The following is a 22076-nucleotide window of genomic DNA, read 5'->3' on the forward strand; positions in this document are numbered from 1 at the left end:
AAAGTGGTGGCTATGGTACCTGGTTGCTAGGTAGTTATCTAAGCTGTTCCAAAGTTTCATTAGCAGATACTATGGTTGCACTTTACTTAAATTCTTAAACATGCTATAATGGGTTATTTAAGCGATGCCATAGAATAACCACTTTTGGTTCTACAAAGAACCAAGAAAAATGTACTTTATGGAACCAAGAGTGGCTCTTCTACAGCATCTCTCCATAAATGACCAGCATGGCCACACCGGTGGACCAGTAGGACCACCTTGACCAAACTGGTTGACTAGCTTGACTTACCTAGACTACCAGAATGAGCAATTTGACCACACCTGTCAACTAGTGTGCCCAGCTTGACCAAACCTGTCAACCAGGACGACCAGCTTGGCGACCAGCGGGGTAAAGTTGCCCATGCTGATAGACCAGTGAGTCCTTCAACTCCAGAGCTAAGTTGCTCTACAAGTTTAACCAGCGTAGGGTCTGCTTTCACCTGGATGATCAGCTTTCCAACCACCTAGACCTTTGAAACTTTGAAACCAACTTCGACCATCTGTAACCAGCTACCAACGGACGCTGGTCCTGAGCTGGACTTTTCAGCTCAAGGGAGAGTCGGCAAAATGTCATCATTTGGAGGTTTAGGCCTTTCCAGTGTGAGTCGGTGAAGGGGATATTATTACAGATGAAACCAACACAAACACATGTATCTGTCTTAATGCAGGTTTGTGTCGGATCTCGCTTAGAAAGAGCAACAGAACCTTTGGAAATTGTCATCCATATGTTACACAGTGTGCTTGAAATGTCAGCTCCCGTAAAAAAAAAGCAGCTCTGCACTACGAAATATCACAGTCTGGTTTAACATTGGCGCAGGCCACTGCAGACCACAGCGTCTTCGATACTGGCTGTTACTCAGAGACACGTCTGTGAACGGTGAACGGTCAGTTCTTGAAGGTGATGAAGGTGCTAAAGGAGCTGAAGCAGGAAAAATGGACAAGCGTAAGAATCTGAGACATTTGGACCAGAACCAAACTGTGATGTTCTAAATTGACAATGACTGGGTCATCAGAACATCTCCAGAACATCAGCAAGCAGGTCTTGTGGGGTGCTCCCGCCCGATATGCAGTGGTCAGCACCTACCAAAAGTGCTCCAAGAAAATAGGACAACCGTTGAACCAAGGCTCATTGATGCTCATGGAGGTCCCACCTTACACCTTATAGAATCTAAAGGAGTGGCTGCTAAGTCTTGGTGCCAAAGGATGCCTTCAGAGGTCTTGTGGAGTCCATGCCTTGGCGGGTCAGAGCTGTTTTGGTGACACAAGGGTTGAAAAATGTAACTATGGTATGTTGACTAACTGTCTAATCCCTACCCGGTGTTAACAGCCACTTTTGTCTCCTTCTCCTCATTGTTCCGATATTCGTGCCCACCCAATCCTCTGCAGAACTCTTTGGTGCTGCCACAAAAAGATGTGGAATATCGAGTGCGACTGCCGCAGTGACAGACTCAGGTTGTTCATTGTAACACAGGTTAATTGAGCTGCTGGCTGTGTGTTAGACTTTGGATTCAAGTCATGAAATTGTTCTGACAGCTGCAAAAGCCTCATTTACCACAGCAGCTAACAAAATGGAGAATCCTGTTTGAACCAATGGGATCCGTAATTATGTATGTTCGTTATAGTATAAATAGGCTTGTTGCGAGCTCACAGAGGGACACTGCATCAAAGCGGCATTACCTCAGTTCCCCTCGCGCTAAGTGCCGAGCAAAAACACTCATTTCAGTTCAAACACAGGCCCTGCTACTGGCTTTCACACACAAATAGCTCATTTACAGCTTCCAGACTGAAGACCGCAGACCTTCAGCGAAGTTGACTGACTGTCAGTCCCAGAAATGTTTGATCATTATAAGAGGGCTTAAAACTGACACCAGTAGAGGGTTTATACTGTGAGGAGAGGCTAGTGTAAGATCCTACTCTCACAGCAAAACAATTAATTTCAACACCTCGTTCAGAAACACTGAAGGTTAAACAGCACTAGAAAGGGATTAGGACTAAGGAATTAGAATGAGAGGGTGACAACAATAACAAAAGCTCTACTGCTACAACTGCCAATATCATCACTACTCCTACCATCATCATCATCACAACTGCTACAACTGCCAATATCATCACTACTCCTACCATCATCATCATCACAACTGCTACCACTGCCAATATCATCACTACTCCTACCATTATCATCATCACTACTGCTACAACTGCCAATATCATCACTACTCCTACCATCATCATCATCACAACTGCTACCACTGCCAATATCATCACTACTCCTACCATTATCATCATCACTACTGCTACCACTGCCAATATCATCACTACTCCTACCATTATCATCATCACTACTGCTACAACTGCCAATATCATCACTACTCCTACCATCATCATCATCACTACTGCTACAACTGCCAATATCATCACTACTCCTACCATTATCATCATCACAACTGCTACCACTGCCAATATCATCACTACTCCTACCATCATCATCATCACTACTGCTACAACTGCCAATATCATCACTACTCCTACCATAATCATCATCACTACTACTACCACTGCCAATATCATCACTACTCCTACCATCATCATCATCACTACTGCTACCACTGCCACCATCATCACTACTACTACCATCATCATCATCACTACTGCTACCATAATCATCATCACTGCTCCTACCATCATCATCATCACTACTGCTACCATCATCATCATCACTACTGCTACCATAATCATCATCACTACTGCTACCATCATCATCATCACTACTACTATCATCATCATCACTACTGCTACCACTGCCACCATCATCACTACTCCTACCATAATCATCATCACTACTACTACCATCATAATCATCACTACTGCTACCATCATCATCATCACTACTCCTACCATAATCATCATCACTACTGCTACCATAATCATCACTACTGCTACCATCATCATCATCACTACTGCTACCATCATCATCACTACTGCTACCATAATCATCACTACTGCTACCACTGCCACCATCATCACTACTCCTACCATAATCATCATGCCTACTCCTACCATAATCATCATCACTACTCCTACCATAATCATCATCACTGCTCCTACCATAATCATCATCACTACTACTACCATCATAATCATCACTACTGCTACCATCATCATCATCACTACTCCTACCATAATCATCATCACTACTCCTACCATAATCATCATCACTACTGCTACCATAATCATCATCACTACTGCTACCATCATCATCATCACTACTGCTACCATCATCATCACTACTGCTACCATAATCATCACTACTGCTACCACTGCCACCATCATCACTACTCCTACCATAATCATCATGCCTACTCCTACCATAATCATCATCACTACTACTACCATCATCATCACTACTGCTACCATCATCATCACTACTGCTACCACTGCCAACATCATCACTACTCCTACCATAATCATCATCACTACTACTACCATCATCATCATCACTACTGCTACCATAATCATCATCACTGCTCCTACCATCATCATCATCACTACTGCTACCATAATCATCATCACTACTGCTACCATAATCATCATCACTACTGCTACCATCATTATCACTACTACTACCATCATCATCATCACTACTGCTACCACTGCCACCATCATCACTACTCCTACCATCATCATCATCACTACTGCTACCATAATCATCATCACTACTGCTACCATAATCATCATCACTACTGCTACCATCATCATCATCACTACTGCTACCATAATCATCATCACTACTGCTACCATCATCATCATCACTACTACTACCATCATCATCATCACTACTGCTACCACTGCCACCATCATCACTACTCCTACCATAATCATCATCACTACTGCTACCATCATCATCATCACTACTACTACCATCATCATCATCACTACTGCTACCACTGCCACCATCATCACTACTCCTACCATCATCATCATCACTACTCCTACCATCATCATCATCACTACTCCTACCATAATCAGCATCACTACTACTACCATAATCAGCATCACTACTCCTACCATAATCATCATCACTACTGCTACCACTGCCACCATCATCACTACTACTACCATCATCATCATCACTACTACTACCATAATCATCATCACTACTGCTACCACTGCCAACATCATCACTACTCCTACCATCATCATCATCACTACTGCTACCATAATCATCATCACTACTGCTACCACTGCCAACATCATCACTACTACTACCATCATCATCATCACTACTACTACCATAATCATCATCACTACTGCTACCACTGCCAACATCATCACTACTCCTACCATAATCATCATCACTACTACTACCATAATCATCATCACTACTGCTACCATAATCATCATCACTACTGCTACCATCATCATCATCACTACTGCTACCACTGCCACCATCATCACTACTCCTACCATAATCATCATCACTACTGCTACCATAATCATCATCACTACTGCTACCATCATCATCACTACTACTACCATCATCATCACTACTGCTACCATAATCATCATCACTACTACTACCATCATCATCATCACTACTACTACCATAATCATCATCACTACTACTACCATCATCATCATCACTACTCCTACCTCAATCATTACTACTATTACCATCATCATCATCACTACTGCTACCACTGCCACCATCATCACTACTCCTACCATCATCATCATCACTACTCCTACCTCAATCATTACTACTATTACCATCATCATCATCACTACTGCTACCACTGCCACCATCATCACTACTCCTACCACTACCACTACCATCATCACTACTACTACAACTGCCACTACCATCAATACTACTACCACCATCATCACTACCACTACCACCATCACCACTACTACTACTACTACCACTACCATCACTATTCCTATTTCTACTACCAAAATTTTGACCACTATTATTGCTACTACTACCACCCTTATGATAACACCTGCTACTATTACTGCCACAACCGCTACTACTACTACCCCATCACTACTGCTACTATCACTACTACATCTACCACTACTACCACCCTAACAATCACTACTGCAACTATTACTACCATAACCACTACTACTATTACAACGACCACTATCACTACTACTACTATCACTACTACCACTACTGCCAGCTCTACTATCATTACTGCAGCTACCATTACTACCACTACTACTACCCCATCATTACTGCTACTATTACTACTACTACTACCACTACTGCCACCCTAACGATCACTACTGCTACTATTACTACTATAACCACTACTACTATTACAACCACCACTATCACTACCATTACTACTACTATCCTATTTCTACTGCTACTATTGCTACCACTAGTACTACTACCACCCTAACAAATTCTACTGCTACTATTAGTACCACTATTACTACTGCCACCCCCACTATAACTATGACTACCACTACTACTACTTTAAATAACAAGCTTTTCTAACTGAGATCCTCGAACTGAGCTTGTAGGAAGCAACCCCCCCCCCCAAAAAAACTAATAAAGAGCAGCTCCTAGTAAAGTACAGTCAGTCTGTATTATTAGTAATATACAGATACACTCACACCCTTCCTTTCTACATATTAGCATTTCTGTGTGACAGATTTCTTTCATTTAAAATATTTTTTGCGTAGAAATCAGTTACATATTAAACTGAAAGCCTTTCGCTCCAACACTAAAAAAACAGACGCATGCATCGCAGCCCGCCGTTATCAGGCAATACCCCCCCGTCACAGCCAGATGAAATATGAGGCAAGTTTAGCAAGGTAATTACGAATCTATCACAATTTACAATCCCAAGATGCAAAATGAATGTGTATTTCATGGGCATCTGATGGTTAATCAATCACTTAATTCTGCCTGTGGCCTCTTTATGCAAGATAAATTTCAGTTTTGATGACTTCTGTTCTCCTCCACTCTAAACTAATTACACAGCTCTGTTTGTTTTAGACTTCAGGTTTGGTAAACCAGCACAGGTGCTCCTGGCTTCTAAACAGAAACCTAGACTTGTCTTTGGTTCATAAGTGTTCCTACGACATCCGTGTCTGATGGAAAGTGTGTGGAAAGAAAAAAAAGCATCCCGTCGCCATGGAAACAACCGAAAAGAATCAGACTCCAGGCTCAAACCTGTCAATATACAGTGCAGTGTTAATGGGAAGCAAATGTATTGCATTACAAATGTACTAATGTAATTATGTAATCACATGCAAATAGACTAGCAGAATGGGTTAATAGGGGTTAATGATGGTTAATAAAGATGTTTTAATAAAATAGTGTAACTCACTCTTACCCGGTAGTAGTCAGTGCTGTAGATGTCTCTGGACATTCCGAAGTCTCCGATCTTCACCAGCAGGCCGTTACCCACGAGACAGTTGCGGGTTGCCAGATCTCTGTGTACGAAGTGCTGGGATGCCAGGTACACCATCCCTGCGGCGATCTGAGTGGCTATGTGCAACATCTGGGACAGGCCCAACTCCCCATTGGTCTGCAGTGGCTGTCCGTCGACCAGGATCATAGCATCAGGGCCGTGAGCTCTGGAGGAGAACAGATGACATTCAACATCAGGATATGTTTTAAGTTTATATATATATATATATATATATATATATATATATAAGTTTATATACAGAAAAAAGCCATTTCTGCCATGTCAGAGACACAAGCTTTTGCTCCAGTGACGACAGTACTGCCACTTCGATGCCATCCTACTTCTAACACACCTGAGATTCAGCTCATTTAGTCATTAACCCCTTAATGCAGCAAGGCGTACATACTAAGGTGTATTACTCAACAACTACAGGGAAATCTGCCCAAACTGGTGAGGCTATTCTCTGGAAATAGAAGTTTGTGACACCACTTTCGCCCCACTGGCAGACCATAGGCTATTTAGTCAAGTCAAGTAGGTTTTATTGTCATTTTAACTACATACAGAGTACACAGTGAAACAAAACAACGTTCCTCCAGGGCCATGGTGCAACACAGACACAGTGCATACAAAACAAAAGTGCAACACAGTACAAGTGCAGAGATACAATACAACACAGTACAGACAGAGGATAATAAATAATTGGGGGTAGTGTGCAAATTCTGCAGTGTGTAATAAATATTGAGTCCAGGGAGGTAGTAACGTTATTTGTGTAAAATGCTTCCCATATTGTCTGGGGTAAATGGTTGGTGAATGAAAGAGAGAGTGTAACTGATTTCTACTGTGTGTGTGTGTGTGTGTGTGTGTGTGTGTGCATGGAACAGGAAAACCATCAGTTCAGTCTCTTGAGTTGAGAAGTCTGATGGCTTGGAGGAAGAAGCTATTGCAGAGTCTGGTCGTGTTGGACCGGATGCTGCGGTACCTTCTTCCTGGTGGCAGGAGGGAGAACAGTCTGTGTGAAGGCTGGGTGGAGTCATCCACAATGCTGGTTGCTTTGTGGATGCAGCAGGGCAGTGGGCAGTGTAAGGGGTCAATAAGCATTTTTAAAACTAAAATAAACTAAAATAAATTAGTAAATTCAAAATTATGGTAATATGATTCAGAACAAGATAAAAAAAATGGAGATACAAGGTTTTTGCATTGCAGTGATGACTGTATCTGTGCATATCCTACAATGTAGAATGGCAAGCGCGATGCTCTGTCTTTGCCTGTTGCCTTTTGACAGCGCTATTTCGATTAGCGTCACTCTGAGCATCGTTCAAGCTCCAAATGAGCAACGACGAATATGCTAATAGCATTAGCATTCACGTGGCCTACATTTCAGGCACGAATATCCGCACGCCCTCCCTCTGTGATCCAGAGGCAGCTCGCTCTCTGCCAAGGCAACAGCATGCAGTGACTCAGGAGGCGGGCTCGTAAAGGGGGCGCATGAATATAATTCTCTTTTCTCAGCAGAGGGTGCGAGTGAGTGTGTGTGTGTGTGTGTGTGTGTGTGTGTGTGTGTATTATCCAGAGTCTATCAAGACATGGTGTCATCATGCATTTGGCGCTTTTGTAGTACCATGTTATCCCTCTTAATCCAGCCGGCAGGAAATAGAAGGCAATTCTCGCTCCTGGGACGGGCCTTGTCAGAAGCGATGTAGGCAGTGTATCCACCTCTTATTTCTTGTACAATTCCTCCACAAAAGGTTGTTACCCATCCATCATGCTCTGATAGCTCGCGCTGGAGCAATATTGCACAAGGACGACAGGAAATGAAAGGCGCTAGATCTCATCTCGCCCTGATGCCTTTTAATATGAGACTAAAGGCCACGGTTTACGGTAGATTTCCATTAGAGGCATTTTACACTTCAGTTCTACAGAATCTTCATCATTTACATTATTTGTCTGACGCTCGAATCCAGAGAGATCATGTTACACAGATCAGAGAATGTAGATACAGGAGTCTTGGGGTAGCGTGGTGTACTTATCTGGCTGGGAAATTGGGGAAGGTGGTGTTGTCTACTACGCTACCAACCATCAGTATGATAATATTAATAAATGTGTCAAAACAGCAGAGTAGAATAACGTCCACTGCTGAGTGCTACCGTCTAAAATCCCAGCTAGATCTTCCAGAGCATCACATTACCTCCACCAGAGCATCCTGGAGACATCACTTCTCTAGGACCATCTAATTCTATTGCTCCAAGGTCCCGTTCCTACACTCATATACTTGTTTATTTTAGGGCAAAGTGGACAGGGGTCAGCATGGGTACTTGGACCAGTCTGCAGCCATGCAACCCCAAAACACAGCAGGGGGCGCTGCACTGTGTGTTGTGACACATTCCTCCCATATCATTAAAAACCTCTGTCAGGTTCACAAATCTCTTGGGATCTTGGGTGTCGGACACCATGCTACTGGCTGGAGGTCCGTCCCTCCTCTTACTCTTGTCGGTAGTTCCTTACCACTACTGACCAGGAGACCAGGAGTCATCAAAGCAATACCAGACCATCACATGCAGCTCTGTTACCACATCTTCAACATTATCACCTTCATCTGAGAGTGGTCGTAATGTTTTGGCTCATCATATCCACTCCATGGCGCCAGTCTGAGCATGACACTGGTGGTGCTGAGTCACGGCTGAACTGAATATGGCTGCTGAAGTCTTTTGATACAGTATCTCACTCGCTTTGGAAATCAAGCAAGCGCCCTTTCTGCTCCAATAATCTTCCTCTAAATGTCATACACTTCTCAAGTGAGCATGCAAAGACCAGCTTTCGGTAATGCCAAAGACACAGCTGGAATAAACCACAGAAACATTCTGAACCCCGAGCTCCTCAAGACCCTTAATCCTCCTCAATCGTGTCTGCAACTAGGCCTGATATGTTGTATATGTCAGGAGACCCTTTGAAGAAATCGGTGTGTGTGGGTGTGTATGTATCTTAGATCCTTGTACAAATGTTCTCACACCTCATCCAGCCATCCAGACAAGCGAGAAGATCAGGATACACAAAATAACACAAAGAAAGGCACCATCTGTTGCAGACCAGTTCATTGTTCAGGTCAGGAGTGATTTTATGTGTCACATGACCACTGAGTTTATGTTTATTAGGGTTTATTCTAATGTTATGTAGAGTTAATTACAGGTAGATGCTCTCACTGACCACTGACTTTATGTTTATTTGGGTTTATTCTAATGTTATATAGAGTTAATTACAGGTAGACACTCTCACTGATCACTGACTTTATGTTTATTTGGGTTTATTCTAATGTTATATAGAGTTAATTACAGGTAGACACTCTCACTGACCACTGACTTTATGTTTATTTGAGTTTATTCTAATGTTATATAGAGTTAATTACAGGTAGATGCTCTCACTGACCACTGACTTTATGTTTATTTGGGTTTATTCTAATGTTATATAGAGTTAATTACAGGTAGACACTCTCACTGACCACTGACTCTATGTTTATTTAGGTTTATTCTAATGTTATATAGAGTTAATTGCAGGTAGACACTCTCACTGACCACTGACTTTATGTTTATTTGGGTTTATCCTAATGTTATATAAAGTTAATTACAGGTATATGCTCTCACTGACCACTAACTTTATGTTTATTTATGTTTATTCTAATGTTATATAGAGTTAATTACAGGTAGACACTCTCACTGACCGCTGACTTTATGCTTATTTGGGTTTATTCTAATGTTATATAGAGTTTATTACAGGTAGACACTCTCACTGACCACTGACTTTATGTTTATTTATGTTTATTCTAATGTTATATAGAGTTAATTACAGGTAGACACTCTCACTGACCACTGACTATGTTTATTTGGGTTTATCCTAATGTTATATAGAGTTAATTACAGGTAGATGCTCTCACTGACCACTAACTTTATGTTTATTTATGTTTATTCTAATGTTATATAGAGTTAATTACAGGTAGACACTCTCACTGACTTTATGCTTATTTGGGTTTATTCTAATGTTATATAGAGTTTATTACAGGTAGACACTCTCACTGACCACTGACTTTATGTTTATTTATGTTTATTCTAATGTTATATAGAGTTAATTACAGGTAGACGCTCTCACTGACCACTGACTTTATGTTTATTTGGGTTTATCCTAATGTTATATAGAGTTAATTACAGGTAGATGCTCTCACTGACCACTAACTTTATGTTTATTTATGTTTATTCTAATGTTATATAGAGTTAATTACAGGTAGACACTCTCACTGACTTTATGCTTATTTGGGTTTATTCTAATGTTATATAGAGTTAATTATAGGTAGACGCTCTCACTGACCACTGACTTTATGCTTATTTGGGTTTATTCTAATGTTATATAGAGTTTATTACAGGTAGACACTCTCACTGACCACTGACTTTATGTTTATTTATGTTTATTCTAATGTTATATAGAGTTAATTACAGGTAGACACTCTCACTGACCACTGACTTTATGTTTATTTGGGTTTATCCTAATGTTATATAGAGTTAATTACAGGTAGATGCTCTCACTGACCACTAACTTTATGTTTATTTATGTTTATTCTAATGTTATATAGAGTTAATTACAGGTAGACACTCTCACTGACTTTATGCTTATTTGGGTTTATTCTAATGTTATATAGAGTTAATTATAGGTAGACGCTCTCACTGACCACTGACTTTATGCTTATTTGGGTTTATTCTAATGTTATATAGAGTTTATTACAGGTAGACACTCTCACTGACCACTAACTTTATGTTTATTTATGTTTACTCTAATGTTATATAGAGTTAATTACAGGTAGACACTCTCACTGACTTTATGCTTATTTGGGTTTATTCTAATGTTATATAGAGTTTATTACAGGTAGACACTCTCACTGACCACTGACTATGTTTATTTATGTTTATTCTAATGTTATATAGAGTTGATTACAGGTAGACGCTCTCACTGACCACTGACTTTATGTTTATTTGGGTTTATTCTAATGTTATATAGAGTTCATTACAGGTAGACACTCTCACTGACCATTGACTTTATGCTTATTTGGGTTTATTCTAATGTTATATAGAGTTTATTACAGGTAGACACTCTCACTGACCACTGACTTTATGTTTATTTATGTTTATTCTAATGTTATATAGAGTTTATTACAGGTAGACACTCTCACTGACCACTGACTTTATGTTTATTTATGTTTATTCTAATGTTATATAGAGTTAATTACAGGTAGACGCTCTCACTGACCACTGACTTTATGTTTATTTGGGTTTATCCTAATGTTATATAGAGTTAATTACAGGTAGATGCTCTCACTGACCACTAACTTTATGTTTATTTATGTTTATTCTAATGTTATATAGAGTTAATCACAGGTAGACACTCTCACTGACTTTATGCTTATTTGGGTTTATTCTAATGTTATATAGAGTTTATTACAGGTAGACACTCTCACTGACCACTGACTTTATGTTTATTTATGTTTATTCTAATGTTATATAGAGTTAATTACAGGTAGACGCTCTCACTGACCACTGACTTTATGCTTATTTGGGTTTATTCTAATGTTATATAGAGTTTATTTCTTCAGCCATTGTAACATAATATAAATACACAGTATAAATGTTAGATTCGTGTACCTGAGGAACTTGTTGAGGTCTCCGTGCTTCATGTACTCGAACACCATGATGAGGGGGTCACCGTCTACACACACACCATAAAACTTGACAATGTGTTCGTGCTGCAGGTTGGTCAGGAGTTCGGCCTCTCTCTGGAAATCCTTCCTGGCTGCAAGGGTGGGGTCTTTCAGGGTCTACAATAACAACACAACACAGATACAGGCAGATTGGATAACGTGACAGACTGCAGCAATTTACATCAATATATTGACATCAGACTGCTGATTTAGCCTGTTCTCTGCACTCTGATTTAGCTCAGATCTTTCATCCTTGTGATCAGATTTTTTTTTATTATTATTTTAGCCCCCTTAGCTCCCCAATTTCCAGTGTCTGTGGTCATGGATAAAGGCTGATGTAAACCAGATAGATTATATAAACTGGACAGATCAGTATACATTGAGCAAAACATAAACAAAAGATGTGTTCTAGGATTATCTGTCAAGAAACCATTAAAGCAATCTGGCAAATCTGACAGCTTCATGCATGATAGATTTTATATAAGAAGCAAACCTGGCTCAGCACCACAGGTCAGATTTTAGAAAGTAAGTAAATAGACAGATGGAAGATGAAAAATAGCATTTGGAAAGATCTACAGAAACAAAACTCAGAGACAAGTTTCAGAACAAATGGTATATTGGTCCCTCCCCGTCATATAAGCATGTAGGTATAAACAAAAATAAGTCATTTTGGATACAAAAATGTAATCAGAAAAAAATATATATAATAACTACTATGCCATACATGTGGAAAACACTATATCATAATATATAATACATGTAATTTAAATAATAAATAATATATTAATAAATAAATTTTTATTGGTAACATAGTATGAAACATGAAAAAATACATAAGATTATGTTTTATAATGTTTATATTAGACATAATGTCTATGTCTATATTATATGTTTATATTATGTATGCAATACCCCCCCCCGCACACACAAACACTCAATTAATGCACTATAAAAGTAATCAGCATTAAAGTGGGAAGACCACTTTATCAGATATCAAACCAGATATCAGAGTTGCAGAAACGTGCAAAGAGAAAAACCTCCTCAGATGCTCTCAACACTCTCTCACCTCAAAGATGAAGGATTTGCTAATGAATTTAGGCCATAAGCCTTTTATGCAGCCTTTTACTATTTTGCAGAGAGCTGAGTTTAACAAGAGCTTACAGTATATTTTCCAGGCAATCATTTATAACCCGTCTCAGTTTCATAAAGTAGCACCTTTTTATCAGAAGCTTATATTTCATTATTTTTTTGAGACCCCCTAATAAAGAAGAGATTCAATATTTCTGCGTTTTGGCTGTCTGCCACACATTTTCCTCGGAGGCTGATGGCGCATACTAAGTTGTATTGAATTCTTTTTATTCTTTTATTCCCATGTAAATAAAGATGCGACTAAAATACAGATGAAGCGACACAAACAAGGACGCAAATAAGTCCAAGGTACATAGAATCCACCACAGATTTCTTTGGCATTAGAGTGAAAACGATCATAAGACACTAACAATACACAGCAGCAAACTGAGGATGATCCATACAGCTGAATTAAGAATCACATCTTTAAACTTGCTTCTTTGGTTTTGCACTTGGGATACGAGACGTACTAAGCCACTGAATAATTCTCCACCAATCAGCACATTAGAATAGGCAAGTCAAATAGGTCTGACCTGGTATGTATCCTTATAAGCATCCTTATTAAAACCTGATTTTGTCTGTATTTCAGGCCATGTTTTTAGACAACAGTGAACCATACAGTGTCAGAAACCACATAGTCAAGTCTATTAAATTTACATTTAAGGCATTTAGCAGACGCTCTTATCCAGAGCGACTTACAAAAGTGCTTTACTATTTACCCAAGAAAAACCTCAGCTAGTTTGAATAGACTAATAATAAGATCCTCTAATCTTAGACTCTACTAAACACAAGTCAGTAAGGAGACCATAATACTCTTCTCTTCGCCTGAGTACTCTCAGAAGAGGAGGGTCTTCAGTCTGGGTTTGAGGACAGTGAGTGTTGGACTCTGATGTTCGGCCACCCAGGGGAAGTTCGTTCCACCACTTCGGTGCAGGACAGAAAAAAGTCTGGACGCTCGTCTTCCGTGGATCTTAAAGGATGGCGGGTCGAGCCGAGCCGTACTTGAAGCTGGAAGGGCTCTCGGTGCAGATCAGCTTTTGACCATCGGCATCAAGTACGGAGGGGCTGGTCCTGTACTCCCGTTTCACTCTCTCTACACAACTCAAATCAAATCAAATCAATCACTCTTCCATTAGGCACCGTTTAGGTTTAGGAAGGCTATAGGCAAGAGAAGAATTTAATATGGGGAGAGAATTACACTTTTGGATGACCTAACAAACATCTCACCCTGATCAAACCGAGATCTAACATCACCTGACATTCCCTGAAGTCAACCTTCATTACTGGATATGTAGATGTTCTTCATCCTTAGCAGCTGCACTTTCAAGTTCAGATCTCTGGATGCTGAGGTATAATCTCAGCTACTTCCCTAAGGTGAGACAACCTCCTTGAAGACTTCTGGAAAGTCTTCTGGAAATTGTATGGCTGTTCGGACACCCAGGGGAAGCTCGTTCCACCACTTCGGTGCAGGACAGAAAACAGAAAAAAACGCTCGTCTTCCGTGGATCTTAAAGGATGGCGGGTCGAGCCGAGCCGTACTTGAAGCTGGAAGGGCTCTTGGTGCAGATCGGCTTTTGGTTCACCATCACCATCAAGTACGGAGGGGCTGGCTGGTCCAGTCTTGGCTTTGTAGACCAGAGTCAGGGGTTTTAAATCAGCTACAGGAAGCCAGTGAAGAGAGAACGCAGCAGTGGGGTGACATGGCTGAATTAGAGATTACTGAACCACATCTGATACCAAACGTAGCAAAACTGGCTGATTCAGGTTTGCACCTTTATTTTTGCAAAGAAGCTGCAATTCATATGCAGCCAATGCAATTAGTAATGTGTTAATCTGTAAAACTCCATGGAGGTGTTCAGTAATCTCGAGTAGACTGGCTTATGTGGTTTCTGACACTGTATTAAACAGTCCTGAGGCATCAAACACACATTGTTTGATTAGCCTGATAGTAATCATAAGACACTAACACTGTAAAACTGAAGACTGAGGATGATCCTTATAGTTGAATTAACGGCTAAGAGTTACAAATCCCATCACTGAACTCAGACACTAACCAACTGGGGCTTCTAAGCACTTAAATCCAGCAGAATACACACGCCTAGTTCTGCCTTACTGTCTTCCTCTAAGCCACACTTGTCAACTCCTATCATCCTCTTTGTCCTTCTTAAAAGATTAAATTGGGTCCATCAGCTATTTTGGCAGACCATGTCCTTTATTTTATAGCACACATAAGTCACAGAGGCCTAATATTGCAGCCAACTAACACACATACACACACACACATTCACTCACAGCACCAGCCAAATGTTGGTTGACTGGGGACTAAATTCAGCTCCCGACTTTTGTCCAGACTTGGCAGAAAAACAACAAAAATAATTTGCAATTAAAATTTTACTTCGCTATTCGTCTTTATCAAAATGCCAAATGTATTATGAGCTAAATATAAGTTGTTTTTTTACATTTTATTAACACAGAGTAAGTTGTAACATACAGTGGATCAAGAAAAAAGTACCTTTAACTCCTGAACCATCTCAAATGTCAGCTTTTCTCAGCATATATATTTTACGAATATACAATAATGACGTTTGGGCTGAAAAACACCACTGATTTGCTCTGTATTGCAGTGTAAGGCCTGATAATTAGTTCTCTGAGCTCAAATGGTTTGAGGAAACTTATTGCCTTCTACTAAATAACACCTACTGATTTCCCTGCTCTAACAGACCTACCAAACCTACCAATGAACAGGTAAATGACATCCGGCAGATGGCTAGATCCTGCATTAGTAGACGGTGTAGTAGAGTACTTGCTTTTTTACAGTCACACACCTGCACCACAATACAGGCCACAACTGACAAAATAGGGCAAGTTAGTCTACACAAGGATGGTGACTGAGGTGGGGGGGTGGGGGGGGACCCCAAGTATGCAAATAGATGGTACCAGAAGCCAATGGGAAAGATGTTGTGGTTTCTGTGTTTTACTCACCAAGGTTGCAACTCTCTAATGGTCACCATATTTAACTGAAACAACTCAATATGACTTAACTGGAGAAATTCCTCAAAATCTACTAAAGTTGGTCTTACACAAATGAAATGAGTGTGCATCTTAACTTAGTTTTGAGTTGAGTTTGAGTTAATCAGCTTATGTTATCACAACTTTCTGTAGTTTTTAAGTTATGTTAACTTAATTATTTCAATACGTAGTGCAGTTAGGTGTTACAGCGTGATGTGATAGCTAATGTACTTGACTAGTAGTGCATACGTAGAGGACACTGTAGTCTATTCCTTGGACGAGCCTAGTCATCTGAATGTCCTGTATGTGTAAATTTTGCATTGGCAACAAAAAAACGAGGACAGGACAGTGTTTAGATGACACCTTTTTCAAGATGGTTGGTGTGGCGCAACAGATAACACCACTACCTTCGATTCCCAGTCTGGGTGACTTTGCTGTGCTACACTAATAAGAGTCCTTGGGCAAGACTCTGGATAAGAGTGTCAGCTAAATACAGTAAATGTAAGATGCTCACTGCATCTTGGGGGGAGTTAAGGCATATTTGACAATAATGGCATGTTAATTTTAATCTTTAGTAAATGCTCCTGGCAAAGGTTAATGGCTTATCTGGGTTTTTTATGGTTAAGAACTAATTTACACCTTTATCTTTAAGCACTGAGGGACCTGAAGAATCCACTGCAGATTTGACAAACCTCCACAAAGTAAACCCCCACCACCATGCATTGACAGTAAAGCCCAACAGGCAAAGAGAACTGATGCATAGCTGTCCAATGCCTGGGCCAGAAAATCAGCCAGAAGAAAGGGAAGGTAGGGTAGAGATAGATTTGCTGACCATTCTTGCTGACCAGTTAAACTGTAGTCATAACTGAGTCCACAGTGCCACAGTGACTTGTTTAGTGGAAACGAGTTGTAGTTAGGAAACCTTGCAGAAACAGCACTAGGCTGGCAATGTAGCTTTGCGGCATGCGATAATAATAGCACTCAGGTTATCTGAGAAAAAGAGGAAGAATAGTGTCTAAAACATGTCAGTTATTATCTACAGTAACACTTTCCTCAAGTTCATAAGGCTAGATGACACATGCTATGGCATATTATATAAACACACCAAACACTACATTCTCTAGCTGCTTCAATGAGCCAAGTTGAAAATGAATTAATTGAGGAAATTAGAAGCTTTTGTTCTCACTAGCCATGACGGCAACTCCTAATGTTTAACCTTGTTACACAGACAATGGGAACAGCTTCAACTTTCGCTGCTGAATCATGGCCGTGGGTTTATTAATGAAGCAGTCTTAGCCATTAGTCACGGAAGTTCAGAGCAATCTTCGAAGGCAGATGACATGGAAAGACAGCAGATTGAAGCAACCTCCTTGCTGGAGGTTGGACCTGAGACAAAGCAATTCATGGAGATCCAGTTATCAAGCTTTCTTATGACCGAGGTGCCTTAGGCCAATGGCTTGCTAGACAGTCTCTGACAAGGGGCTCAGAGATCTCGGGGCTGTAATTGGCAGCTGATGTGACAAAGGAGCTTAAATAAGTCAATACAAAAGCAAACACAAATAACTGCAGGGATAAACGGTGCTGCAGATAGTGTCAGAAATGCTGTTCAAAGCAAATGAAGTAAGCAATTCCCGGGGGGTGTACAATAAGGCTCTGGAAATGGTTGACTTGTTTGATATTGACTTGAATCTGAACTTGAAAGTGCAGCTGCTAAGGATGAAGAACATCTACATATCCAGTAATGAAGGTTGACTTCAGGGAATGTCAGGTGATGTTAGATCTCAGTTTAATCAGGGTGAGATGTTTGTTAGGTCGTCCAAAAGTGTAATTCTCTCCCCATATTAAATTCTTCTCTTGCCTATAGCCTTCCTAAACCTAAACGGTGCCTAATGGAAGAGTGATCCAGGAGTTGTGTAGAGAGAGTGAGAACGTGAGTACAGGACCAGCCCCTCCATACTTGATGGCGATGGTCAAAAGCCGATCTGCACCAGGAGCCCTTCCAGCTTCAAGTACAGCTCGGCTCGACCCGCCATCCTTTAAGATCCACCGGAGACAAGCATCCAGACTTTTTACTGTCCTGCACCGAAGTGGTGGAGCGAACTTCCCCTGGGTATCCGAACAGCAGAGTCCAACACTCGATGTCTTCAAACCCAGACTGAAGACACTCCTCTTCTGAGAGTACTCAGGCGAATAGTAGAGTGGTCTCCTTTTTCTTGGGTAAATAGCAAACCACTTTTGTAAGTCGGTCTGGATAAGAGCATCTGCTAAATGCCTTAAATGTAAATGTAGGACACCTGAGAGGAGATGGAACTGCTCATATTCACCTATGCATGTATGCATCATCATCCTGCTACGGAAAACAAAGCAATTCATGGAGATCCAGTTATCAAGCTTTGATAGTGGTTCTGATGTCCTATGACCCATCATAGGACATCAGAAAATCATCTTGGGGCTGTAATTGACAGCTGATGTGATTGTAAGTCGATACAAAAGAAAACACAAATAACTGCATGGATAAACAGTGCTCCATATTCATACTCTAAGCTTAGAGATATGAATTTTTTAGTCTATATAAACTAGCTGAGGTTATTCTTGAAGTAAATAGTGAAGCACTTTTGTAAGAGCATCTGTTAAATGCCGTAAATGTAAATGTAACTCGCATCAGCAGCGAATTGGAGATATTTAGGTGTTCTTCACCCATCAAGGCATCCTTGATATTGCTGATCTGCCAAGAGTTTGATCAGACAAACAACAGGGATTGGGTACATCACATTGCTTTGAGTCCTGTGATTTATTTTATTCAATATGTCTTCACAACAGGGTTATATGCTATGAGATTAAGGAAAGGAACGTGATAAAGAAAATAGGGTGGGGTGCTTTGTTAAAAGTTGCATCTTGAATATCTGCTGAATGGTCAAGCAGATATACTGTAAGTCCAAAAGTTTGTGGACACCCCTTCTAATGAATGTGCAAATGTCGTCACAGCTTATTGTGCTTGTAAAGAAGCATTGTCTGGAAAATAAGACAATGCTTCTCCAATATCTAGGAGACCGTCTTCTTCTCTGGACAGTAGGGACAGTTACTCCAACAAAAGCAGGATCAGCTCCTTTTAATACCTTTGATTTCAGAAGAAACATCGAATGAGCAGACGTCCCAATACTTTTGTCCATATAGTGTATTTTTTTCCAAGGGCGTTTCTTCAACATGACTTGGGTCACTCACCCTTCCTACCCTGCATCATGCAGCGGTCCAGTGGAGATACATAGGGGGAATGGCAAACGGTCCCAAAAAAAAAAAGGGTGCGCTATTAGTCCTGATCAAAGGATGTGTGAAGTAAAGTGTTTGGGTGATGATCTAACACCCCCCGGCAGACAGGATTATCACTCCTGCTCTGTCCTGTGCTGGACTGTGATAGCCGCCATCATCCCACGGATGAGTGCTCTGATGAAGAGAGATGGTGCTGGGGGATTGGGCAGATTAATGGAGGCAGGGTCCGCCGCTGGCGACTGCTGTATTTACTGCCATTGTCATCTCCTGCAGATATTCTCCCTGTCGTAGATGACCCGATAAAAATAAATAAATAATAAATAAATGCTGCTGTAAAATTGAGCTGCCTTTGGGTGTGATTTGCTCCAGGCCTTCATAAACGGTTGTTCGTGCTCATCTTGGGTCTGCTGAGCATGGTTTTCTTACTTAATGTGAATCTGAATTGGGAAGCATCCATCTGTCCAGCTGTCTGTCCGTCAGTGTGAATGTCAGGCTGTCTTGGCTTTTGTCCCAATTCTAAGACAGCCCAATGTTATCTGTATCCTACACCACTTTCTACAGTAGACACTGATCCATCTGTGTGACCATCATATACATCAAGGGTGATGCTAATATAATCCCTTAACACTCCAAAGCATAACAATAACCTCTTAAACTCTTCAAACCTTTCATAGGCCCTGTGGTACCCCGCAAAAGTGCTTGAAGGGTTTAAGGGGTTAATAAAACAGGTACAACCCCCCCAACCAATAGTTGCTCTACTATTTGTGAAATTACTTGTCAAATATCTTTGTCTTGTCTGCGTTAGGCATCTTGTTTTTTTCAACAAGTACTGCTTACATATCGACAAGGACATACACATGTTGTCAATTACTGTGATAGCCCTGTCCTCGCCCTACAACCCTCCGACACACACACAAACACACATACACACACCAAACAATTTAAATAGTAAATAGATTCACCACAATTCCAATCCATTTGATTAACCCACAGGCTACGAAAGTCTATAGGCAAGGCAATGATAGGACATAACTGCATAAACAGGGTGCTGGGCCAGGAGGCTGTTTAGCGCTGTGCTCTTTCTGTCCGTCTAAATTGCATTCCAGGTACAGGCTTTGATAGACTCACCGGCAGGAATTGCATTTCACTTTAAAGGCAATGCCCCCATCTGTGTGTCTTAGCGAACGCCCTGTAATGTCTAAGACCTACACTGAGCGGAATAGTGATTGGAACAGCTCTTTTTAGTAGCTAGACAGCATGCTTTTTTCTTTTCCTTTTTTTTTTCTCGTGGCGAGAATACGTGATAAATATGTTGAATGACTCGCAGCTATTGAACGACTAGCCGAGCTCATACTGTGTCTAATAGAGTCTTTTTAAAGTTGGTGTTACAAACACTTCGCCATTTTAATGGAGCATACAAAGCAAAATCCATATGCTTAGGAGCTCCCCTGGCATTAAGTAAGTTTGTCTTTCATAATGGTACCGAGCCGAAATGTGCAAATAGTTAACTAACGCCAGTCAGCCGAGACACAAGGGAAGAAAGCCGTGTGCAGACGCTTTGAGTATATTTACACCGATCAGTCACGACATTCAAAAAAGGCCTAAGTAAAGAACGTTGACAATCTGGGTCTGGTGGTTCCTCTCAAGGGGTGGATCTACATATTAGGCAGGGGATGAAGGTGATTAAATATACTTAAACATCAGACATTAAACATGTCTTGGCTGATTTACTATATTTGGGGTAAGAACAAAAAACATGTGAAATTAAATGTTTTAAAAATGTTGAGTTCAAAGTTTCAAATGAAGATTAATTGAAATGTTAAAATATTATTTCTTTAACACACAAAGTGAGCGTGATGATAACAATAACCTTTTAAACTCTTCAAACCTTTCATAGGCCCTAAAATAGAACCCTGTGGTACCCCACAAAAGTGCTTGAAGGGTTTAAGGGGTTAAGAGAACAGGTACAACCCCCCAACCAATGGTTGCGCTACTATTTGAAGGTGATGAAGCAGGAAAAATGGACAAGCGTAAGAATCTGAGACACTTTAACAAGAACCAGACTGTGATGTTTTAGATAGACAATGACTGGGTCATCAGAACATCTCCAGAACATCAGGAAGCAGGTCTTGTGGGGTGTTCCTCCCGGTATGCAGTGGTCAGTACCTACCAAAAGTGCTCTAAGGAAGGACAACCGCGACAGTGTCAAGGGCTCCCAAAGATCTAGTCTGGATGCAAGGTACCACAGGACACCTTGAGTCAGAGCTGTTTTGGTGGCACAAGGAGGACCTACGCAATATTAGGCTTTTAAGATACGGATGATCAGCGTATTTAGTAACCTTAGTACAAAGTTTAGGTTTCACCTAAAGAATTATTTCCTAACTTTCTTTATTTCAAACTACTGTAAAAAGCACAGATTATAGATCCTTCGGTCTAGAAGTGGTTTAAAGTAGAGATCTACGGCCCCA

At 40.6% G+C, this 22076-nt stretch overlaps 1 protein-coding gene across 5 annotated transcripts in view; it reads right to left on the reverse strand.

Annotated features, from left to right (window-relative positions):
* ntrk3a (neurotrophic tyrosine kinase, receptor, type 3a) overlaps positions 1 to 22076 on the reverse strand; it is a 290365-nt gene that overhangs the window by 17562 nt on the left and 250727 nt on the right. For 3 of the 5 annotated variants that reach the window (XM_072663005.1, XM_072663006.1, XM_072663003.1), the window contains 2 exons: positions 12149 to 12321; positions 6387 to 6636 (listed from right to left, as the gene is read on the reverse strand). In XM_072663005.1, the coding sequence (XP_072519106.1) occupies positions 6387 to 6636; positions 12149 to 12321 (423 nt within the window). The remainder of the gene's footprint in view (positions 1 to 6386; positions 6637 to 12148; positions 12322 to 22076) is intronic. The other 2 variants (XM_072663007.1, XM_072663004.1) reach the window with 1 other exon arrangement.

This window comes from Salminus brasiliensis, chromosome 19 (genome assembly GCF_030463535.1).
Source record: "Salminus brasiliensis chromosome 19, fSalBra1.hap2, whole genome shotgun sequence".
Classification (NCBI taxonomy): Eukaryota; Metazoa; Chordata; class Actinopteri; order Characiformes; family Bryconidae; genus Salminus; species Salminus brasiliensis.